The 21,169-nt window shown below is 46.0% G+C and overlaps 2 protein-coding genes and 1 pseudogene across 2 annotated transcripts in view; all 3 read left to right on the top strand.

Moving 5' to 3' along the window:
- The first annotated feature begins 8,777 nt into the window (after positions 1-8,777).
- On the top strand, positions 8,778-9,761 carry LOC144250681 (olfactory receptor 2T27-like). Its single transcript, XM_077793644.1, has one exon. It carries the CDS (start codon positions 8,778-8,780, stop codon positions 9,759-9,761), a length of 984 nt encoding a protein of 327 aa, XP_077649770.1.
- A 4,979-nt stretch (positions 9,762-14,740) lies between these two features.
- LOC144250664 (olfactory receptor 2T2-like) lies at positions 14,741-17,909 on the top strand (annotated as a pseudogene).
- LOC144250658 (olfactory receptor 2V1-like) overlaps positions 17,906-21,169 on the top strand; it is a 25,056-nt gene continuing 21,792 nt past the window's right edge. Inside the window, exon 1 of the mRNA XM_077793581.1 lies at positions 17,906-17,991. Coding sequence (XP_077649707.1) covers positions 17,906-17,991 — 86 coding nt within the window. The remainder of the gene's footprint in view (positions 17,992-21,169) is intronic.

The following is a 21,169-nucleotide window of genomic DNA, read 5'->3' as shown; positions in this document are numbered from 1 at the left end:
GAAAACTTCCTAAGGTGAGGTGTCGGGCCAGGAGGGTTTCATTACAGCAGGACCTCACAGGAGTGGCCGGTCTCCCAGGACCTGCCATGGTGAAATTTGAAGCCATCTAATGATCCCAGGAACCAGCAGCCAGATGCCAGGAGGAGTCTCAGTCCATGGCTCATGTGGACAGAGGAACAGGGAGGATGGCAGACAGCCACATAGCATCATGGGCCAGGAAGCTAGAAGGCAGTACTCTGCACCTCCCACATCAGGTGAGAGCTCATCCAGGTTTCACAGCCGAGGACTGAGATGCCCTCGTTTTGGCAGATTGGTTCACCAGCATTTGGGGCACAATGACAGAAGTATGTATCAGTCCATGAGTTGAAAACTCACTGATGCAGAAGCAGATGGGGACATGCAGTGAGGAGTCCCTGTGGCTCAGAAGTATCAATGCAATGTTCCCAGACTCAGCCATCAGGAGTGTTCTGAGAATGAGCAGAGGTGGCCAGGGGGTGGAAGGACTGGCCAAGATCCCCAACAGGAAAAGGTGAGTACCAGGGCCTTCCTGCCAGCCACATAATGGACCAAATGGTCAAAGTGACTTTAACCAGAGGACAAAGCAAATCTTTTGTTATTTATAAGCATACAGTTATCATTCCTGGCAAAGTTTCCTTTAATGTATTTTATAGTCTCAACTTGAAAAAAAATTCAGAGTTTCCAAGATCAGATGTGAATCTGCACAGAAAAAAAGAGACATCATTTTAGATTATGATAGATTACCCACCTGGAGTGGGAATGTACCCTTTATATTTACAACAAGGTATACAGCAGAAATTACAATGTCATTTTTATGAAAAAAGGAAATTGAAATCAGAAAACACAACTCCCCATGAGAATGATTTGGTGATATCAGTGGGCTGCCATGGATGGACGTTAGGGGATGGCCCCTGGGACCTGTTGGCTCTCTGTCTGATATTGTGTGTCACACACCTCAGTTGTGGCCACCAAATTGCAACAAAGAGATCAGAAATTTCTCCCTGTGTGGGCTGAGTCACTGGCTAAGAACTGAGAACCGGATCATGGTGACAGTCGTGTCGTTTGCATGTAGGTGTTTAGCAATCTGTGGTTCCCGCCCAGCCCACTGTTACCTGCTCTATCACTCATTCAGTTGCTCACTCAGAGAGCAGCTGGCTGCCATGTTGGGGCTGACCTATGGAAAGGCCCAAGTGGCCCTGGCCAGCAGCCAGCCATCTAGGACCTAGATTCTGTCAATGGTCATGGGAGGGAGCTTGGAAGGGGGCCATTCCCATCTGGGCCCACAGTGGATAGCTGTCCCAGCCAATATCTTCACTGGTTTTGTGAGAGATCCCAGACCTGAGACACCTGCAGAGCAGTACCCAGATCTGGCTCAGAAAACTTAAAACAATGTTTGTTGTTTTAAGTGGCTAAGTGTTAGAATAGTCTGTTACACAATCATTGATAATGAAAGTATCATCTATTGTATTTTTAAAAATCAAAACAATCACAGTCTATTTGAATCAAAACTATACAAGAAATGAGTAATGTCCATAGAAAAGCATAAAAGAATGAAGATAAATATTGAGTTATATTTGCACAAACATTTGTAATAGCAGTGAAAGATAAACATTAAACAGCATCAGGAAATATATTAATATAAAAATTTATGAAAGAGAAATTGAAGTTTGTTTATTTAAGAAAATTGTTAACAAGCACAGGGAAATGGAAATCAAGCCTGTGAAGCATTAGAAAGAAGAAGTTACAGAAATCTTCACAAAGATGAATAGCACTTACCGATCTCAGCTCACCTTTGAAAGAAAAAACTCAAAGGAAAGTCAAAGGTGTTCTTTAAATCTAAAGGTAGCCAAGGACATGATAAATATGAGGTTACATGTCCTCTCAGTGAAAAGAACAGGAGAGTAAACGTGCACTGGGAAGATGAAAAACAAGCCTGAGCATGAGTTGCAGGAAATGGCAGGTGCCCAACAGCACAGAGAAGCAGCAGAACAGCAGTGGTGTGGGGTGGCAAGCTTGCTGAACTGCAGAGACCTCGATGCCAAAGGCTTGGCTGGGAGAAAAGATAGGCTTCTTAATAAATGGCACAGGAAAAATGGAGATACATTGGGGAAGAATGAAGCTAGATCCCTGTCTCTCACTCTGTGCAAAAATCAACTCAAAGTGAATCAAAGACCTAGAAATTAGACCAGAAACTCCACAACTGCCAGGAGACAACACGACAGAAACACTCCAACATCCTGACTGGGACACCAACTTCCTCCACAGGACCCTTAGTGCTCAGGAAACAGTGCCAGGAGTTCATAAATGAGATTGCATCCAATTAGAAAAGCTTCGCACTGCAAAGGAAACAAGAGAGAAGAGAGAACCTACGGAGGGGAAGAAATATTTGCCAAGTACATATAGGGACTAATATCCAAATATATAAAGAACTCAAACAATTTAACAACCAAAATACGAATAACCCAATCAATAAATGGGCAAAATAACTAAACAGACACTTCTAAAAAGAAGAAATACAAATGTCGAGCAAATATATAAAGAAATAGTCAACATTTCTAGCAGTCAGAGAAATGCAAACCAAAACTACATTGATATTTCATCTCCTTTCAATTAGAATGGCAGTCATCAAGAATACAAACAATAATCAATGCTGGTGAGGATGTTGGGGGGGTGGAGGAGCACTTACATACTGCTAATAGGATTGTATATTAGTTCAACCACTGTCAAATAAGCATGGAGTTTCCTCAAAAGCAATGATATGAACCAGCTATAATTTTTGGTGTTTATCCAAAAAATTAAAATCAGCTTGCTACAACAATATATGCATAGCCCTGTTCATAGCAATACAATTCACAATAAGTTATGGAACCAGTCCAGATGCCTGCCAACAGATAGATGGATAAAGAAAATGGGGTCTGTATACACATGGGGTTCTACTCAGCAATAAGGAAGTAGATGGAACAGGACAACATCCTGCTAAGGGAACCAGCCAGACTCCGACAGTCAGGATTTGTGTATTTTCTCTCATTATGTAGAAATTAAAGAGAAAAAGTGGGGGAGATGGAAATAGAAGGGAGACCAGTACCATAGAGGATGGGGATTGGAGATGGAAGGGAGGGAAAGAGGAAGTATGGGGGAATGAATATAATCATAATTCATCAATACATACATTCTTAAAATTAAGAAACAGGGCTGGGGTTGTGGCTCAGTGCTAGAGCACTCACCTAGAATGTGTGAGGCCCTGGGTTCAATTCTGAGCACCTCATATGAATACATAAAAATAAAGTTCTTCAACAACTTAAATAAATAAATCAATAAAATTAAGAAATATCCACAAGCATGCTACTTTATAGAACACACAAAATTAATAGAAAAAATGTATATAACTTAAACTATGGGCAAACATACAAAAAAACAAAAAATATTAAAAAATTAGAAATGGCATAATTTCACATGAGTAAAATTCTACTTACTAAAATAATAGGGTTGATTTCATATTCAAAAATGCCCAAATAGAGGTCCTCTCCCTCCCTAATTCTGCAAGGAATCTCTGACCTGCTCAGTTCCTGAATGGAACGGTCCTTTCCTGCCCTCAGCCGGCCCTCTCATGTTTCCTTAACTACTGTCTAGTGGATTTCCTGACTTGGATGTGTCCATCAATGGGAATAATAGAAAAAATAAATTAAAATACCTAAGTAAAGTTAAGATACATGCTTCCCGAATTTAAAATAGATTATAATTCAATTTTGGGTGTATGAAGAAAATTGTTTTAAAAGACAGCACTATTTGTACATGATTTTTGTGTTTAAGAAACGTCTTAATGAAAAAGGAGAGCTGCAGTGATTGATCAGCTACACTTGCTCCATCCTCTCTGACAGTTCCTTGCTTGTGACTTGCCTACTCACCAGAATTCGTCATCTCAAGACATTTCTACAGCTGCCCATGAACGTGCACAGCACTGGAGAAACTTGCACCAGATATGCATGTTCCCAGCTACATAGGAAATTGTGCTCTGTCTTCCCAAACGGCTCTGTAAAAAAGCATTTTCCTGTGGCACTTTTGTGAGATGCTTTTCATGTTTCTGTGCTTTTCTATGGGACAAGTTTGCTGCTCAAAGTGGCCTGAGTTTGTCTAATGTGACTGGAATCAAGAAAGTTGTGTGAGGCTTACGGAGCGAGTGGAGCTAGCTCAGCCTCTCTCGGCCAGGTGCTGAGTTCAAGTTCAGGGCTAATGACTCAGTGAGGTCACCACACTACACTTTCATGAGGGTCTCAAGGGTTGTAAGTCCTTAAAGAGAAACACAGGAAACAGATGAAGATGATGTGATCAGAGGCGCCCAGGCACTTAGCCCTGTGTTTGCCTTGGGGCGATGACTCATTATTCACTAACTCAGTGTGCTCAATGACACTATTGAACACAAACACAACATATAACAAGAACCAACTTGTATATCAAAAAAGGTGGATCTACTGGGGCAAGTGAGCAAAGAATGTTTCTTCCATATTGCAGAATAAAGCCCTCCTTCCTAGGAGGGGTGGAGGGGAGTGTATCTTTTTCAAACATGACATGCAAAAATATCTTGTGACAAGGTGTATGTTTTCATCCTGGAATACTGTTTTAAAGGATATGAAGTCACCTGATAATTCTGTCTCTTATAGTTTCTCAGGGAAAATCTAGAAACCTTGGGAAATGATCCAGCTGGATATGGAGCCTTAGATCTCTGATCCACCCTTCACCCCAAATGCCAACAGAGGGAAACAGCAACCCACAACCATCACAAAAGAAGCTGAGAGACTCCCAGGACAGTCTCTTATCTACAGGGAGTGATGGCCTCTTCCATAAAGCACCTGAGAGGAAATTCATCTGTCCCCACCGGGTGGGGAGTTAGCCTAGGCTGAGGGTGACCTTAGTGCCCTTAGGGAGTGCTCCATGGTCTCTGATCTGCTCTCACACAGCTTTCCTGATCCCTCTATGTCCTGCCTTGTGAGCAAAATGGTCTTCTGAGAAACCTTTCCCCTCCCAAGAGCCCCCGTCTCACTCAGTCACACTTAATGATCTGAAGAGTTATTACTAGAAGATAAAATGATTTGACTTATTGAATGCTTTTCTTTAGATGAGATTTCTTGCTAATTCTCCAGCTGAGCAAGTCACACTTAACACCACCAGTTCAGTTTTGCTGGCCCTCTCTTCAGTGAAGTGGTATGAGATGAGCTAACTCTCCAGCACAGGTGACATTGGAATGGGTGCAGTGGATTGCCTTGTGACACTTGCTGGCTTTCTCACCCTGGATTCGGCTTCAAGGATTGTGTTTGTTTGGAGAATCTTTTGTTAAAAAATTACATTTTCTCTCCATTCTTTAAAACTTGCCCAAGCAATTAGTTATCACATTTGCAATATGGAATTTCTTCCCCCCCACCCCGTACCGGGGTTTGAACTCAGGTGCACTCGACAACTGAGCCACATCCCCAACCCTATTTTGTACTTTATTAGAGACAGGGTCTCACTGAGTTTTTGAGCACCTCACCCTTGCTGAGTCTGGCTTTGAACCCCGTGATCCTCCTATCTCAGTCTCCTGAGCCACTGGGATTACAGGTGTGTGCCACCGTGCCCAGCTGGAATTTCTTTAATGCTTCCATTTCCATAGGGACAGTAAAAAGTCAACTGTGTTATTTTGCAAACAAACTACAGAACGCTGGACAACATTATTCTTCATAAGGAGTTTCTAAGAGCCCAGCATTTATTCTGGGCTGTCATTAATTAAAGTCTGGGGACAGACTCCCATGAGACAGCGCTCAAAGGTTCCCAGGTTTTGTAGCACCCAGAAGCTGTGGGTGGACTAAATCAGTTCCAGAATATGCTACTGAGCCATCACATGCTATTCTCAGACCTCAGCCAGGTGTGCAACAGAAATGCAGTTTAGTCCTTTGAGATGAGATTTCAGATGTCAGATTCCTCAAGACAAGACTAAGTTAATGCCACGGAGCCATGGGACCCAAGGTGAGCCTGTTTACCTGAAGCTCACTGGGCAGCAGCAACCAGAGGGAATATGCTAACTCACTATTAATAAACAACTGCTTTCTGTGCAGGAGGTTAACTCTGGTTGTCTAGAGCTCTTACCATATCTTACTGAGCAGAAAATTTGCTGATACTGGACAGGGAAACAGTACATAAAAACAGAGAAGTGTAAGAACTGCACATAACAGTCAGAGCAGAAAATGTTGAAAAGCAAGAGCAGGTAAGTTTGGACCAGTGAAATGGAAGGATGTCTCTCACTGAGTCATGACCTATGAAATGTATTTACTCAGCCCGTGGAAGAGTGAGGAAGCAGGAACCCAACTCCTATGGTAAGGATCAGCGTGACAGGGGTAGATCCGGGTCCTGATGGAGAGGGGCTCCGGGTCCTGGTAGTGCATCAGCCAGTGCCTGGCCGAGGCCAGCTGCACAGCTCACTGCCACCTCCCAGGCTGCCCTGTGTCTTCCCAGGCTTAGGACTGAAGCATTCACCATTCCACAGAACTCGCAGTTCCTTGCTTGTCCTTTAGTCAAGACAGCCTCCGACTAGCTGCGTAGTTCAGTACTGCTTTTAACTTCATGTTCTAAAGTAGGTGCATGAGGGCTTTATCAATGACTATTGATTTATTATGATTTTGAAGAGGAGAGAGCAGTCTTTTAGATCAAATAGAACATGAAAAATCCAAATCCCTATACGTTGATTTTTCAGCTTACAAAGTTTTGAAGAACCAAGACATTCCTAATGAAAGCACCTTTACCATGTAGTCCTATAAAACCTCATAATATTTTCATCATACAAAACATCACATGTGGGGCTGGAGTTGTAGCTTAGTGGTGGAACACTTGCCTTACATGCGTGAGACACTGGGTTCCATCCTCAGCAACACATAAAATAAATAAATAAAACAAGGATATTAAAACAAAAAAAAACCATGTTATTATATTCACTCCTAATTCCTAACTGAAATGACAATTTGACATTTGAATTGGGGCCTGTGCATGAGCAGGGAACTATCAGCAACTGGTCTTCAAGCAACACGCCACACACATTCTGCATGCTTGGGGCTCAGGTTGGTGCTAATCTGCAGCGTTGGTCTCCTTCCCACTCGCTATGGCAGTCTGTCTGCCACAGCTAAAACCCCTTGCATGCTAATCAAAGACTCCATGTTACATTTTACATGTGATAATGGAGCACCAAGGGCTGTTACTCTCAAGGATCATTTCACTCCTCAAAGGGAAAACAAAACCCTATGTTGAGGGAAGCATTTACAACCAGAAACTCAGAAAGACAGAGAAGCATTATAAGGAGGGGCCAGCAGAAAAAGCAGTCCAGGACCACAAGGAACCTGGGTCTAGTACCTCGAGGAAACAAAATTCTCCAGATGTGAGGTGCTGAGAAAGGCTTATCATGACTCTACCCTATAAGGGCGGCTCCTTCCACTGGTTGTTAACACTGTACAATGAGTTATTTTCATTATCTCAAATAAAGGAAGCCATAAGAATATGAGATGGGAAGACAGGCCTGGTGGTGCACACCTAGAATCCCAGCTATTAGTGAGACTGAGGCAGGAGGATCACAAGTTCAAGGTCAGCCTCAGCAACTTAGTGAGACCCTGTCTCAAAATAAAATTAAAAGCCTCAGCATATAATGCAGTGATAGGGACTTTGCCCAGCATGTGTGAGGCCCTAGGATTAATCTCCCATGTTGAAAAAATGTAAGTCTTCAAAGTATATGAGTATATGATAAATAATGAAAGTAAAATTTCTAGTTGCTTGACAAAAGCAAAAGATATTGAACATGAGTCATTAGGGTACACAAAGGAAATCAATTTATGGATTTGGAATTGAATATTTGTCTGTCTGCCACAGCTAAGACCCTTGCATGCTAATCAAAGACTCCATGTAACATTTTACATGTGATAATAGAGCGCCATCTGATATTTGTTGTCAGATGAGGGTATAAGTCTTCATTTTTCCTAAGGGGAAAGAGTAAGGTGTTATCTACTGGCCTTTAGACAGCATCCTTGCAAACATGGGATATTAAAAATTATTTATGGGACTTTATATGACACCTTAAAATATTTTAAGAAATTTTATGTTACTCTATGGCCAATGAACAGTAATTGAAGAACTACAGACCCAGCAATAAAAGACCACTAGCTTAAATAGGAGATTATTTTATTTAATACAAAGATAAAGTTTAAAATTATTCTTACTTAGAATAAAATGGAAAAACCTGAATGTAATACAAATTATGGATCATCACAAGTAAAGCAGAATAAACAGCCCTAGTTCATTTGGTTGACAACTGAAATTTTTGAGTATAGCTGTGTAATAAAGGGCCACAGGGAAGACCTCTGGGTCGAGGTGGGTACACAGGACACTCAGAAACAGAACCCCCACCAGGAGAGAAGGCCAAGAGCCCGAAAGATATCCAGACTTCAAAATACAGGGAAGAATGATGGGCTGGGAGATTGTTATCAGTCAAAGGGACTAAGTCATCATATATCCAAGTCAGAGTAACTACAGGACATGACTTTGCTAATTTCCAGGTAATGGCATTGTTTAATGGAATTATTTAAATGTCTCTTTATTGGAATGCAGAGTTTTAAAGTCCTGGTGAGCAGCAAATGAAGGAGAGGTGCTGACCAAGAGACAATGATTATGTCAACAAAACACCACAAGCCCTGTGGTATTATTTTGCCCCTGTAGATTTTCAATCCAAACTTGAAGACTTGAATGAAAACATGGAGAAGAATGAAACCTCGACGGATTTCCTGCTGCTTGGGCTCTTCCCCAGGTTCGGGCATCCCAGCCTCCTGGTCCTCATCATTCTCCTCTTATACACCACGGCCTTTGCTGGAAACTCCACGCTGCTCCTCCTCATCTGGCTGGACCCCCGGCTGCACACCCCCATGTACTTCCTGCTCAGCCAGCTGTCTGTCATTGACCTGGCTTACATCTCCAGCACGGTGCCCAAGATGCTAGCCAACCATTTCTCAGGGAAGAGGAGCATTTCCTTCCTGGCCTGTGCTGCCCAGATGTTTGCCTTCCTCACCCTGGGCCTTGCTGAGTGCATCCTGCTGACCCTCATGGCCTATGACCGCTACGTGGCTGTCTGTAACCCCCTGAGGTACACAGTCCTCATGAGCCCCAAGGTCTGTTTGCAGATGGCTATCTCGGCCTGGGCTGGAGGAGCTCTTGCAGCACTTGTGCACACCGTCTACCCCATGCACTTCCCCATCTGTGGCTCCAGGGAGATCGACCATTACTTCTGTGAGATGCCCGCCATTCTGAGGATGTCTTGTGTGGACACGTCCATCTATGAGATGGTGAAATTTGTGTCAACCATTGTGTTTCTGCTGGTCCCATTTCTTCTCATCCTGGCCTCCTACACTGTCATCTTCCTCACCGTCCTCAGGATGAACTCTCAGAAGGGCAGGAACAAAGCCCTGACCACCTGCTCCTCCCACCTGACAGTGGTGAGTCTCTACTTTGGCCAGGCCATCTTCATCTACATGACACCCAGCTCTGCCCATACGCCGGAGCAAGACCAGATAGGAGCTGTGCTGGGCACCATAGTGACCCCCACACTCAACCCCCTCATCTACAGCCTGAGAAACAAGGAGGTGGTGGGTGCCCTGAGGAAGTGCCTGGGGAGGGGCTGCAGCTGCTCTCAGGAGTGTTCTAGCCTCAACTTTCAGAGGAGCCACCATCACCTCACGTCCTGAGGAAATGACTTGGTGACAGGGAGGGAGGGAGGGAAGGAGGGCACCAGGATTCCTGAGGAATCTATTCCTGGGGGTGGGGCTGCTCTCAGTCCCAAAGTGGTGGCTTCAGCAGAACACAGCCTCCCTGGCCACTACTGACCGGCTGGGGAGTAACTTCCTAGATTCTGGTGGGGACGGCCCAGAGACAAGTAAGTGCTCTGGCTCCTTTTTTAGCTTTAATGCACTGGGTCACAAAGGAAGTACTGGTGCTTCTAATGTAAACTGTCCCCTCTGTGTCCACTCCCTGTCACCCGTCACTCCCCAAGCTCCTCCTCAACCTCCCCTGCCTGAAACCCGAAGGCCTCTTGTTCCATGACACCTCCCCAGAGAATCCTCCCTTTCCCCAGCTCTTGGGGGTCCACTTACATTACTGTTGTTACAAATTATTTATGCACTTGTATTCCTTTTCCTTCTGATGTAGCCATATATAAATAGAAATCTGAGTGAATTCAGAAAATTCTTTAATAGAACTTAGTCTTTTTTCTTCTTGTCTACCAGATTTTACTATTTTTCATTTTCATTGTTCTATTAATATTAAATATTTATCTATATAATTAGAGGTCTTAACTTTAGGATTTTGTAATCATCTTCAGTGAGAATTCTGGGGCTTGTGGTAAACTTTGATATAATGATATGGTCTCTAAACAAAATTAGCAATAATAAAATCTGAAGTTCTAAAATCACAACTGGTCTTGGAAGATGCCTTTCAACTTATTATTGTTGACATCATCATATGATCGTCACATTCATAGTGTTCTAAAAAGAGTTTTATTTTAACAATTTTAAAATGACATGGTGTTTTGCTCTTAAATGTAAAAGTAGTCCAATTCAACTTAGCAAACCCTCACCACTGGTTTGGCCAGACAGGTGGCCTTTCTTCTGAAACACTGGAAATTCTTTTCCCCTTCACCATGAAATGCATTGAAGATCCCCTGCCCTGCCCCGCACAGCCCCACACCACATCAATCCTTCCCAGACACCTGAAAACAGCAGGCTTCAGCCACCTCCAAGGTGCTATGGCCCTAAATCTGGGAGCAGTTCAGCTGGGCAGCTCTGGTGAGGGACTGAAGTCCAGCTGTAGTAGCAACTGCTCTCCTGTCAAGCCTGGAAGGACCCTCTGGGCACCCACAGTGCTGCTCTGGCCTGCAGTGACTCCCACAGTGAGCCCACAGGTGCCCACACAGAGACAGACTTTGATGTCCCACAGCCTTTCAATCACTGTTCTCAGAAGACTTCAGGAAAGATGGTCATACACCATCACCTGGAGAGTGGGGACCCTCAGAGGCCATCGTGGGAACTGTCACAGGTGACAACACCTGCCACCTTCCTTATCTACCAACCACATCACCCTAGGCCTCAGGCTCAATTGAAATCCCATCTGGTCTGCGTACCCTCACATACTTCTGTTGAAAATTGTGATACGTAGAAGACTTTATCCCTGACAATGTGTTGCCTTGAAAGAATGACAACTTGACCTGGAGAAGTAGCTCAGTGATAAAGTGCATGCTTAGCCTGTGCTGTGCAAGGCCAGGGTGGACCCCAGCACTGGGTGGACCCCAGAAAACAAAACTAAATTAACCCTACATCTTGAGTAACTAAGATAACCCCGCTTTTCTTTTTCACGTGTTTTCATTTTAATTTTATAAGATGAACACTTTAAAAACATAAAATATGTTTTTGCAAACTTAAAAATAATGGAGGTTCTTTTCAAATCATGGTAGACGATGTAGAAATACACTGAAAAAGAACACCTGGAATCTTGTCACCCAGCCACAGTTCCAGGATAACACACCCCACATTCTTTCATGCATCTTATTCATGAACACACACACACACTTTACACAACAGGTGGGACAACACGTGCCCTAATAGTTTTGCAATCACGGACATGCTTTCTTCCCCTCTTGCTTCTCTTCCCTAGATAAGGCTTCAAATTCCCAACAGACTATGGAAGCAACCTGGTGACCTTCCATAATCAAATCATCAGCAGTGTATATTCACATACAAACATATAAATATACAATAGATATTGTGTCACTGTTTTTTAAATGAGCTTTTATTGCTACATTTCCTTTGAATTTTATTTTCTTGCTCACTCTTTGTGAGCTCAGAGATCCTTCTGAATATCTGGTATAGCTTTAATTCTTTATAATGACTTCCCAATATCCCATGACATTATTTGGATATACCATACTGTATCTGGTATTACCCCAGTTATGGCTACTCTTTGAATAAATGATTCTAAAAATACCCATGTATATACATCCTTGTGCACTGGCATTTCTATTTCTATGGGAATGTTCTCAGAAGTAGAATTCCTGAGAGGGCAGGCAGTTTTTAATTTTAATAGATGTCATTCCAAAGAAGTCACAACACTGCACATTTCTACCAGCCAGGCACAAGAGTGCTGTTTTGAAAACTTCCTGTGCACCAAAAGAGGTTCAAGTGCTTTTTAGTCTTTGATGGCCTGATGGGTGTTTTACATGGCTTTCAGAGCTTTCAGAGCGCACATGATGTAGCCAGAGGCCTCTGGAAGCCCTGCACATTTGCTAAAAGAGGCTTTTGATCTCCTGTGCTGCCTGGTGTCAGACTGACAGTTCTCAAGTGAGTGGCTCAACATGACTGACCACTGACAGGCTTTCATCCGGGTTCTCCCAGGACCCCGCACCTGCATAAGGGCACCTAGAACTCTGGCCACTCATCTGTCCCCCAACCAGCCTGGCAGAAGCCCGAAGGTCTTGCTCTAACACGTAAGCCATGGGGTCAGGATCAGAAGATGGTCAGCACTAAAAGGAAAAAGAAAGGAGGGCAGAGGCAGCGAGGGAGGGATGGCTCAGGACCTTCAGGACCCGCCATGCCCTCAAGCACTCCTCTCTAAGTGCTGCCTGTGCCACTCTGTCTTGCACCTGGGTCTCGTCACCTGTGACAGTCACCTGAGGCACAGTGGTCCTCCACCTCCTCACAGCATCCTGACAAGGTGGCCTCAGAGTCTGGGTGGAGGGAGCCCTGGGCCAGGCCCACACCTGCCAGGGTCTATCTAGTCCTCTGAGGCTCGTCTCACTGGACATGCATGGCTTAGGTTTGCACTGCCTGGTTCTCTTCTTCAACCAGGTGATGCCAGAATGACAGTCTTCTATCAAAATGCAAGTGGGAAAAAGTAAATGATTTCTACATTTAAAAAGTATTTCTAGATAGGAACAATGGCCCACCTACAAGCCAGGTATTGGCACTGAGGCCCCTGCAGTTAACACTGATGGACTAGGAGATCGCTGTTTGGGGTTTTGTGCACTCACCACCAAGCAGCGCACTGTGTACTGCTTTACAGATGAGGGACTGGAGTAAAGGGGCCACCTAGCCTGCCCAAGATGCAATGGATAACCAGGACAGGGCCTGGATCTGAGCCAGGCAGCCTGACTCAGAGTTCCTGTGCCATCTTTTACCTGTAATGTCACAGCTGCTGTGCCCCCTCCTCTCCTCAGGCTTCTGTCTGCCCTGCATGCCTCCCTCCTACCCCATCTCACCTGGGCCACTTGTCCCCACACTTCTCCATTTCTCACCCTGACTGTGAGCTACATCAGGGTAATGTTGAAGAGGGAAACTGGAACTAGTGGGAAGGGACTTCCCTCGGGGACCTTTGCTCTCTGTCACCCCCCAAAGCCTGTCTGATTACTCCTCCTTGACAGGGCTAACCTGGAGTGAGCTTTACTCCATTCCAGCCAAGGATCTGGCTTATGCAGCCGCTCCTACCAAGTCAGTACCCACCCTAGAAAAGGGGTCTTCCCTGAGGGCATCAGATCATTCTCTGTGGAAAGCGCACTGAGATGGCCGACTTGAGGTTCACCAGTGGGAGCGGAGCCTGGCCAGAACCAGCCACATTGCACTGGGGCTGTGTCCCTGCGGGAAATGGGGACAGACTTGAGAAGGCACATCAGGAAGCGAGCCCTGTGATGACACCATTGCCTGCTGTTAGGCAGCAGCCTCTGGGGCCAGCCCCTTGCCCACTGGGATTCTGCCCCCAGACATTAATTAACCTGTGCTCCCACAGCTTCCTGATGGCGCCCCACTCCACAGCGACTATCTGAAGAATGGGAGGGGCTTTGGAGAACATGGCCCAGATCTCTCCGGGCTGCAGCCGAGCAGACAGGGCAGGAATGCCAGGTGTGGGGCTCTGCACCCATAGCTTGTGAGAGCTCCGTTTCCACTGCCCTGAAATCGATCATTAGGGGATGCCCTGTTGTCTGCTCTGAGGAGGGACACTGGCACTACGTGGAGGCAGCCAGAGATGAGCTGGACTGGGAAATGGACCCCTGACTGGGTGCTCAGACCAGGTGAGAGATGGCGCAGAAGTGTGGGGTGGTGGCCAGGTGTGATGGGGTAGAGCATGGTATCCATGGCAGAGGGGAAGGCTGTGTGGCAGGGCACAGGGGAGGACACCCACAGGAAGGGATGGCACAGGGACTGCGAGTCAGGCTGCCTGGCTCAGATCCAGGCCTGTCCTAGGTTCCCACTTGACCGTGGGCAGGTTAGATAACCTCTCTGATACTGTGGAAACCCCCAGCCCAAGGCTGGTGGCAATAATGAGTGAAGAACCTAAAGCAGTGAAGGCTGCCTCATTAGTACTTAAGAAACACGACTATTTCAACTACCATCATTTTCTATATGTTGGCATTTCTGCCTCTCCAGAAATTTATTGTAAACTTCATGATTAATTTTTTTTCTTTCTTAAGTAATGATTTTTATGTAATTCTTCTTCAAGTTTTGTTGAAAAATGGTGTAATGGTGTCACCGAGTTCAAAACAATAACCAAGCAGAACCATACATATAGCTTCCAAGTCAAAGACGGGACAACGGGACCTGGACCAGCCCAGGCTTTATGACCAGCCAACCATGAGGCCTGAGGAGACAGAGGGTAGCTCTTCCACAGGTGGCCCTGCACATTGAACCAGCCACAAGAGGGTCACGCCCCAGGCGCTGCTTCCAAAGGTGAGTGCAGTGGGATTTCCAGGACTGGCCCCACAGGCTCCCTCCCCCTCCCTGCCTCTGTCCTTCCTCCTCTTTCCCTCCCCCAGTACTGGGGAGCATCATGTGCCGTCACTGTGCCAGCACTGAGAGACAGGCATGGAGAGCCAAGCCTCCCCAGCAGAGACAGTGACAGCAACCACTGAGCCTGTTGGGAGCATCCAAGTGAGGCTCTGTGAGGGCCCAGGCGAGGCTCCATGGATGGCATGTCAGTGCTGCAGGCAGTAATTTTGAGCTGGTACTTACGAACCCACTGACCTCCACTCATCAGTCCTTGAGATCAAAGCTAGCTTTTTTTATTGTCTTAAAACCCTCCTATGAAGAGTGAAGGCTAGTGTTGACTGTAGCTCAGATGATGGTAATGAGACGGCACAGGTCAACTGCAACAGTGTTCAGGAAGGCTGCTGATGGGGGGAGGGAGCCGTGCATTGGGTCAAGCGGTATGAAAATCCTTGCTCTCAATTTTCCCATGAACTTGAAAATGCTCCAAAATTATAAAGTCCATTGAGAGTCATCTTCCAAAAAGAACTTCTAAACCCCCTTCCCACGTCAGTACCCTGATGTGCTTGAAAATGGAAGGCATCTTCGAGGTAACTGTCTGGCCAGCTCTCTCTCTCCAGAGGGAGAACCGTCTCATTCAGGTCCCAGAGACTAAAGCAGCAGAGGAAGAATGAGGCTTTCTTGGGGAGGCACATTGTGCAATGGGCTGGTGGCACTCAGGACAGCCAGCAGCCTCCGGGGGTGTCCTGTGGGCACTGAATAGAGAGCTCAAAGAATACAAGAGACCAGTCTCTTGAATCACCTATTTCGTCATTTCAAGAAGGACACCAAAAGCTGGGCATTGCAATTCTCTCAGACTGGCTCCATGATTTCAACCAGGATTATAGAGAACATACTGACAGCTGGGTGTGGTGGTGCAGACCTGTAATCCCAGTAGCTTGGGAGGCTGAGGCAAGAGGATTACAAGTTCAAAGCCAGCCTTAGCAAGGCCCTAAGCAACTTAGGAAGACCTTATTTCAAAATAAAAAAGAAAAAGAGCTGGAGATGTGACTCAGGGACAGGGTACTCCTGGGTTCAATCCCTGGTACCAAAAGAAAAAGGAAAGGAGGAAGAGGAGGAGGACATTCTTAGAGCTTCTTTAGAGTCCATTTCTTCTTAAACTGTGTTGGCCAAGACAACACATGGACAGATCCACATACAGATTTGGCCACTGAGCATCCAGCATGCTGGACTCAAACCAGTGCCTATGATTAGAGCATTTGTGCCATTTTCTATGACTGCATTTGAGGACAAATATCAGAAATGGTGCTGAGTTTAAGGCATTGACCAAATGGTCGCTATTACTCTTACTTTAAGAAGATTGAAACCAGTCAAGGCCTGAAGCACTATGATTTCTCACAGAGAGCAATGTCCACACCCCTGTTCCAATTGAGCCACTGTAAGCCATTCTCTTATGTGCAAGGCAGCTATAAGGGGGGGTCCCTACGACCTTCCAAAATGGAATAAAGCTGATACGAATGTATGCCGGGTGCAGAAGGCAGCCTATACCACCTATCCAAACTTTCTATCTGCCTCTTGTGGGTCAAAATTTGGGCCAGAGCTCAGGACCACCAGCTCTGAGATGTGGCTTCCGTGGCTGTGGGTGATGGGGTGGTTCGTGGCACCAACAGCTCTTGCCACATATTGCCTCTGCCCTGCTCCACTCCATGGATGCACCCAACAGGTTTCAGACCAACCAAGGTTTCAGAATAATGAAAGGCATCTGCAGGCAGCAGCACACACAATATTATCAGGCATGCTGTGTACCCCTGTCCTTAGACGACGTTTGGCCCTGATCCTGATCCCTGGGACTTTCTCTGAAAGAAAGTTACTCTTCTCTGAAGAACCCAGTCGATTCCTTCCATGCCTCTCCTCTGGTCTATTCCTGTTTGCACCATTCCCAAGTCCATATCAACACTGGGTGCAGAGTTTTAAGAAATGCTCTGGTGCCAGCTGTTGAGTTTCCCTTTTATTTATTTATTTATTTTTGCACTGAGGCTGCCATTCAAGGGAAGTACGTGTGACACATTATAAGGGAATTAAAGCCAGTCCCTCTCATCAGCACTTGTTTTTTTTCTCCTCCGTCTAGTGCACCTCTGGGAGTTCCGAGCATGGAGAGAGGGAATGACACGGGGACGGGTTTCTTTCTCCTGGGGCTTTTCCCAGGACTGTGGCACCTCGGCACCCTCGTCACTTGTGTCCTTCTTGTCTATATCTTCGCCTTCATGGGAAACTTGGTCCTGGCACTCTTGATCTGGGCCGACTCTCGCCTCCACACGCCCATGTACATCCTCCTCAGCCAGCTCTCTCTCATCGACCTGGCCTTGATCTCCACCACGGTGCCCAAGATGGCCATCAACTTCTTTTCAGGGAAGAAAGACATCTCGAAAGCTGCCTGTGGAGCCCAGGTTTTCTTCTTCTTTGCCCTTGGTGGTGGCGAGTGCCTGCTGCTGGCCCTCATGTCTTATGACCGCTACGTGGCCATCTGCAGCCCCCTGCGATATCCAGCCATCATGAACTCCAGAGTCTGCCTGCAGATGGCACTGGTGTGCTGGGGCGGAGGGGTCCTGAATTCCCTGGTCAACACCATCTACACCATGCATTTCCCCTTCTGTGGCTCCAGGGAAATCCGCCACTTCTTCTGTGAGATGCCAGCCATCCTAAAGCTCTCCTGCCGAGACACCTCCGTCTACGAGACAGTGGTGTCCATCATCTGCATTGTTTGTGCTTCTCCCCCTGGGATTCATCGTCTCTTCCTACATCCTCATCTTCCTCACCGTCCTGAGGATGAACTCTCCAGAGGGCAGGAGGAAAGCCCTGGCCACCTGCTCCTCTCATCTGGCTGTCGTCAGCCTCTACTATGGGCCAGCCCTGGTCATCTACATGACCCCCCAGTCTGCCCACACTGCAGAGCAGGACCAAGGGCTCTCCATGATCAACACCATCTTCACCCCCCTGCTCAACCCCCTCATCTACAGCCTGAGGAACAAGGATGTGCTTACTGCACTGAGAAAGGTGGTGGGGCGAAGGGGCACTTTAAAGTGGACATGAACAGCCTCCCCAGCTGCAGACTCACTCGGGACCAACCAGCAGCAGCAGCGAGCCTGAACTCCACACCTGTGGCACCTGCAAGGTAAAGTGCTGTTCCCTCCACCGCTCTGTGACCTACGGTCTAACTTAGCTGAAATGAACAGAATCTGACGCTTGGACACCTAGCCTGGACACCTGTCAGCTGTGTGAAAAAAAGAACTGTGTTTAACTTCTCTGTGCCAATTAAGACGTTGAACTTGATCTCGAATATCATTTCCATACTTAAAATGTTTCCCAATTCTCTCCTAAGATTCTAGGAGATGTATTTGGCTCCATCCCTGATTCATATTTTTGAAGTGCCTTTTGAAGTTTATCCTGTAAAATGTGTCATCATAATTCCTCTTTCATAGTGAATATTGAGATTTTACTTGGCCATTATTAAGTTGCTCTGGGGTTTTGAGGGTGGTTCTGCCCAGTGTTTGGTAGATATGTGATTCCCTACAAAATTGTCTGTGGCCAGTTCATTAATAAAGAAATAGTTTAGAACAAAACACATCCTGGGAACCAGGAAGGAGAATGTGCCCTTGAACACCCAGTCGCTGGGAGGTCACAGGAACAGCCTCTCGTTCTTATGGAACAGGAAGCAGATACAGGAACCTGTCTGGGTTTGAAAAACAAGGGCTCAAGAGGAAGCAGGGATGGAGAGAGAGGTCCAGCGCACATGGAGTGTCCACAGCAGTCGCACACTGGGGTCTCCAGGTGAGGACAGGCTCCCTGGGAACGCACACCTCTAGTGGAGGCTTGGGTAGAGGCACACCTGAGGGCAGCAGGCTGAGCTGGTTGCTCAAAAGAAAGGCACGTGAGAAACCTATCACACTCACAGCTTCACATTACATAGACCAAGGAGAAGCATCCTGTGGACGGCCTTGCTTTTCACATGACCATCTGGACACCAGGAGAACATGGAGCGCTGGTTCTTGTTCCTGTCCATCTCCCAAAGTCTCCACAAGGATGGTTCCTGGGCACTGTTGGCTCTGCCACCTAGCTGTGTGCCTTAGTGGCTTAGGAGATGGCACAGTTAGCCTCCACTGCACTCTTTTTGATGACGCAGGTTAATCATGACATCTTTTGGTATCACTCTCAATTCTAAAATGCTATTATTCAGGAGTGAAATTATGGAAAACAAATTGCAAATAAAAACACATAAAACAGTGTGCCCATCAGGAAGGTGGACTGATGCCTGGGACTTTCTGACAGACACTAAAGTGCTCCATACCTTGGACACCTGGAGTCATGCCACGCTCATGCCCCAAGTATAAGTAAGATGACGCAGGAGAAGCCCAACTCCAGGCTCCCAGGATCCTGTCCCGACCTTGCTGAAAAGCAGCAAATGCAGGACTATTCCCTGTGCATTATTTATTTATTCTCAACATAATGATAGGGACACTGTCTTCCCTGAGTCACAAACATGTTCAGTGAGCTGCCCCAGGTCACACCTAGTTCTGAAGCCAGGCTTCTAAATTCAGGGGGGTCCCTAAGACAGGACAGTAACACTGAATCTGTAAAACCACACAGTGGGGTCGAGTCTTCACAATGGTGGCAGGAGAAGGCAGAGAAAGGAGGAACTGCTCCAGAACTGAACCACATCAGGTCCCCTCTTTAGTACCACAGGCGCAGGGCTGCTGGGGAAGGGAGAGGTTCTGGTCAATTAGTTGCTTGGCTACCTTGTCACAGTGGGCAGAATCAACACACAGACTCTGGGAGCTGGTGAGAGAACTGGCAGGAGACAATCCTCAAGTTGTCGTCCAGTAGCTCAGTTTATTTTTGGAATGCATACAATCGTTATAGGGTTCTAGTGGGGCGTGCCCGTCAATCATACACAAGCAAGATAGTATCCATAAGCCAATCATCTTCTGCCTAATGTAACTACACTATGAGGATGTTCTAAATATTCCTATCATCAGGAAGGGTCTTTGTCCCTAGGGGAGGGAGTTTCTAAGTTAGAAGTTCCATGTCGAAGCTCCTGGTTATCAGTTTCCTGGCCTGACAGCTTGGTAATGCTAACTATAAATGCTAAGGATGTGGTTTCACTAACAGCTCACTAGAGCTGTGCATCCCATCCTGCAGGAATCCCTATCAGGCCTGAATGAGTGTCGATTCTTCAAGCACTCGGAGCTGCTCACAGCTGCTAGCTGCTAGCTGTAAACTGAAAGTTATTCCAACACTCTGGGGAGGGCTTGGTCCACGCTGAATGCTTTTTATTTTGTGAAAAGCCACCATGAGAACCCAGACTCCAGGAAGCCTGGGAAGATGTGGCTAAGAGACATTAAAGTGTGTACCCTAGGGACATCTGACCTCCCCTGACGGGTTGCTGCAGAGCCCTTTCTATCAGCCTAACTCCACCCCGAGGCTGAACCAGACAAAACGGCTGGTATAACTCAATTCTCTAAGGATCTTTATTCCCATTTTTAATAATTTGTTTAATTGATTTCTGTGAACCAGGAAATCATGGTGTTGTCAACTGGGAGAAAACGGGATTCCCAGTAGCACGCCCCCCCCCCCACCCCTGGTTCTGCACAGGTGAGTATTTAATAGAAGAATGTGGGGACATGGGCATACTTTATTTCAGAATATCTAACCATCCTTCAAGAAAAAAATTGACCATAAATGTACCTAAAACATGTCTGACTGATTCTTCTACCCAGTTAAAAATGAACCTAACTTTGGATTTCAACAACAGCTCTAATTCACTAGTCTGAAATATACTGACAGAGCTGATAGAAACCACCCTGAGGAAGTAAAGGAAAACTACATACAACCATAAAGAGACAGAAATTATAGAAAGAAACCAAATTGAAATTCTGGAGCTTAAAAGCACAATAACCAGATGAAAACCTAACTAGAAGGGCTTAACAGCAGGCCAGAGCAGGCAGAAGAAAGAATGAGCCAATTTATATTTGAAATTACAAAAACAATTAAAATTATCCAGCATGAGGGGCAGAGGGGAAAAAAAGAATTAAAAGAGTGAACAGAGCTGTTTGCCTGTAGGACACTCCTATGCACAGTACAGGAGAGTCGACTTGAGGCCAGAAGTGAACCATCGTGGTATGCACGTGTGTGTGCACAGCTCCAGAGGCTAGAGGACTGCAAATCCAAGGCCAGTCTGGGAGACTTAGCAGGACCTCTCTCATAATAAAATTTAGAAAAGGGCTGGGGTTGTAGTTCTATAAGAACGAGAGCAACCCTGAGTTCAATCCCCAAAACAAAACAAAAACCCAACC

The sequence above is a fragment of the Urocitellus parryii genome, chromosome 1 (genome assembly GCF_045843805.1).
Source record: "Urocitellus parryii isolate mUroPar1 chromosome 1, mUroPar1.hap1, whole genome shotgun sequence".
In the NCBI taxonomy this organism is placed as follows: Eukaryota; Metazoa; Chordata; class Mammalia; order Rodentia; family Sciuridae; genus Urocitellus; species Urocitellus parryii.
Note: the sequence above shows the minus strand (reverse complement) of the source record. Positions and strands in the feature narration are given on the sequence as shown.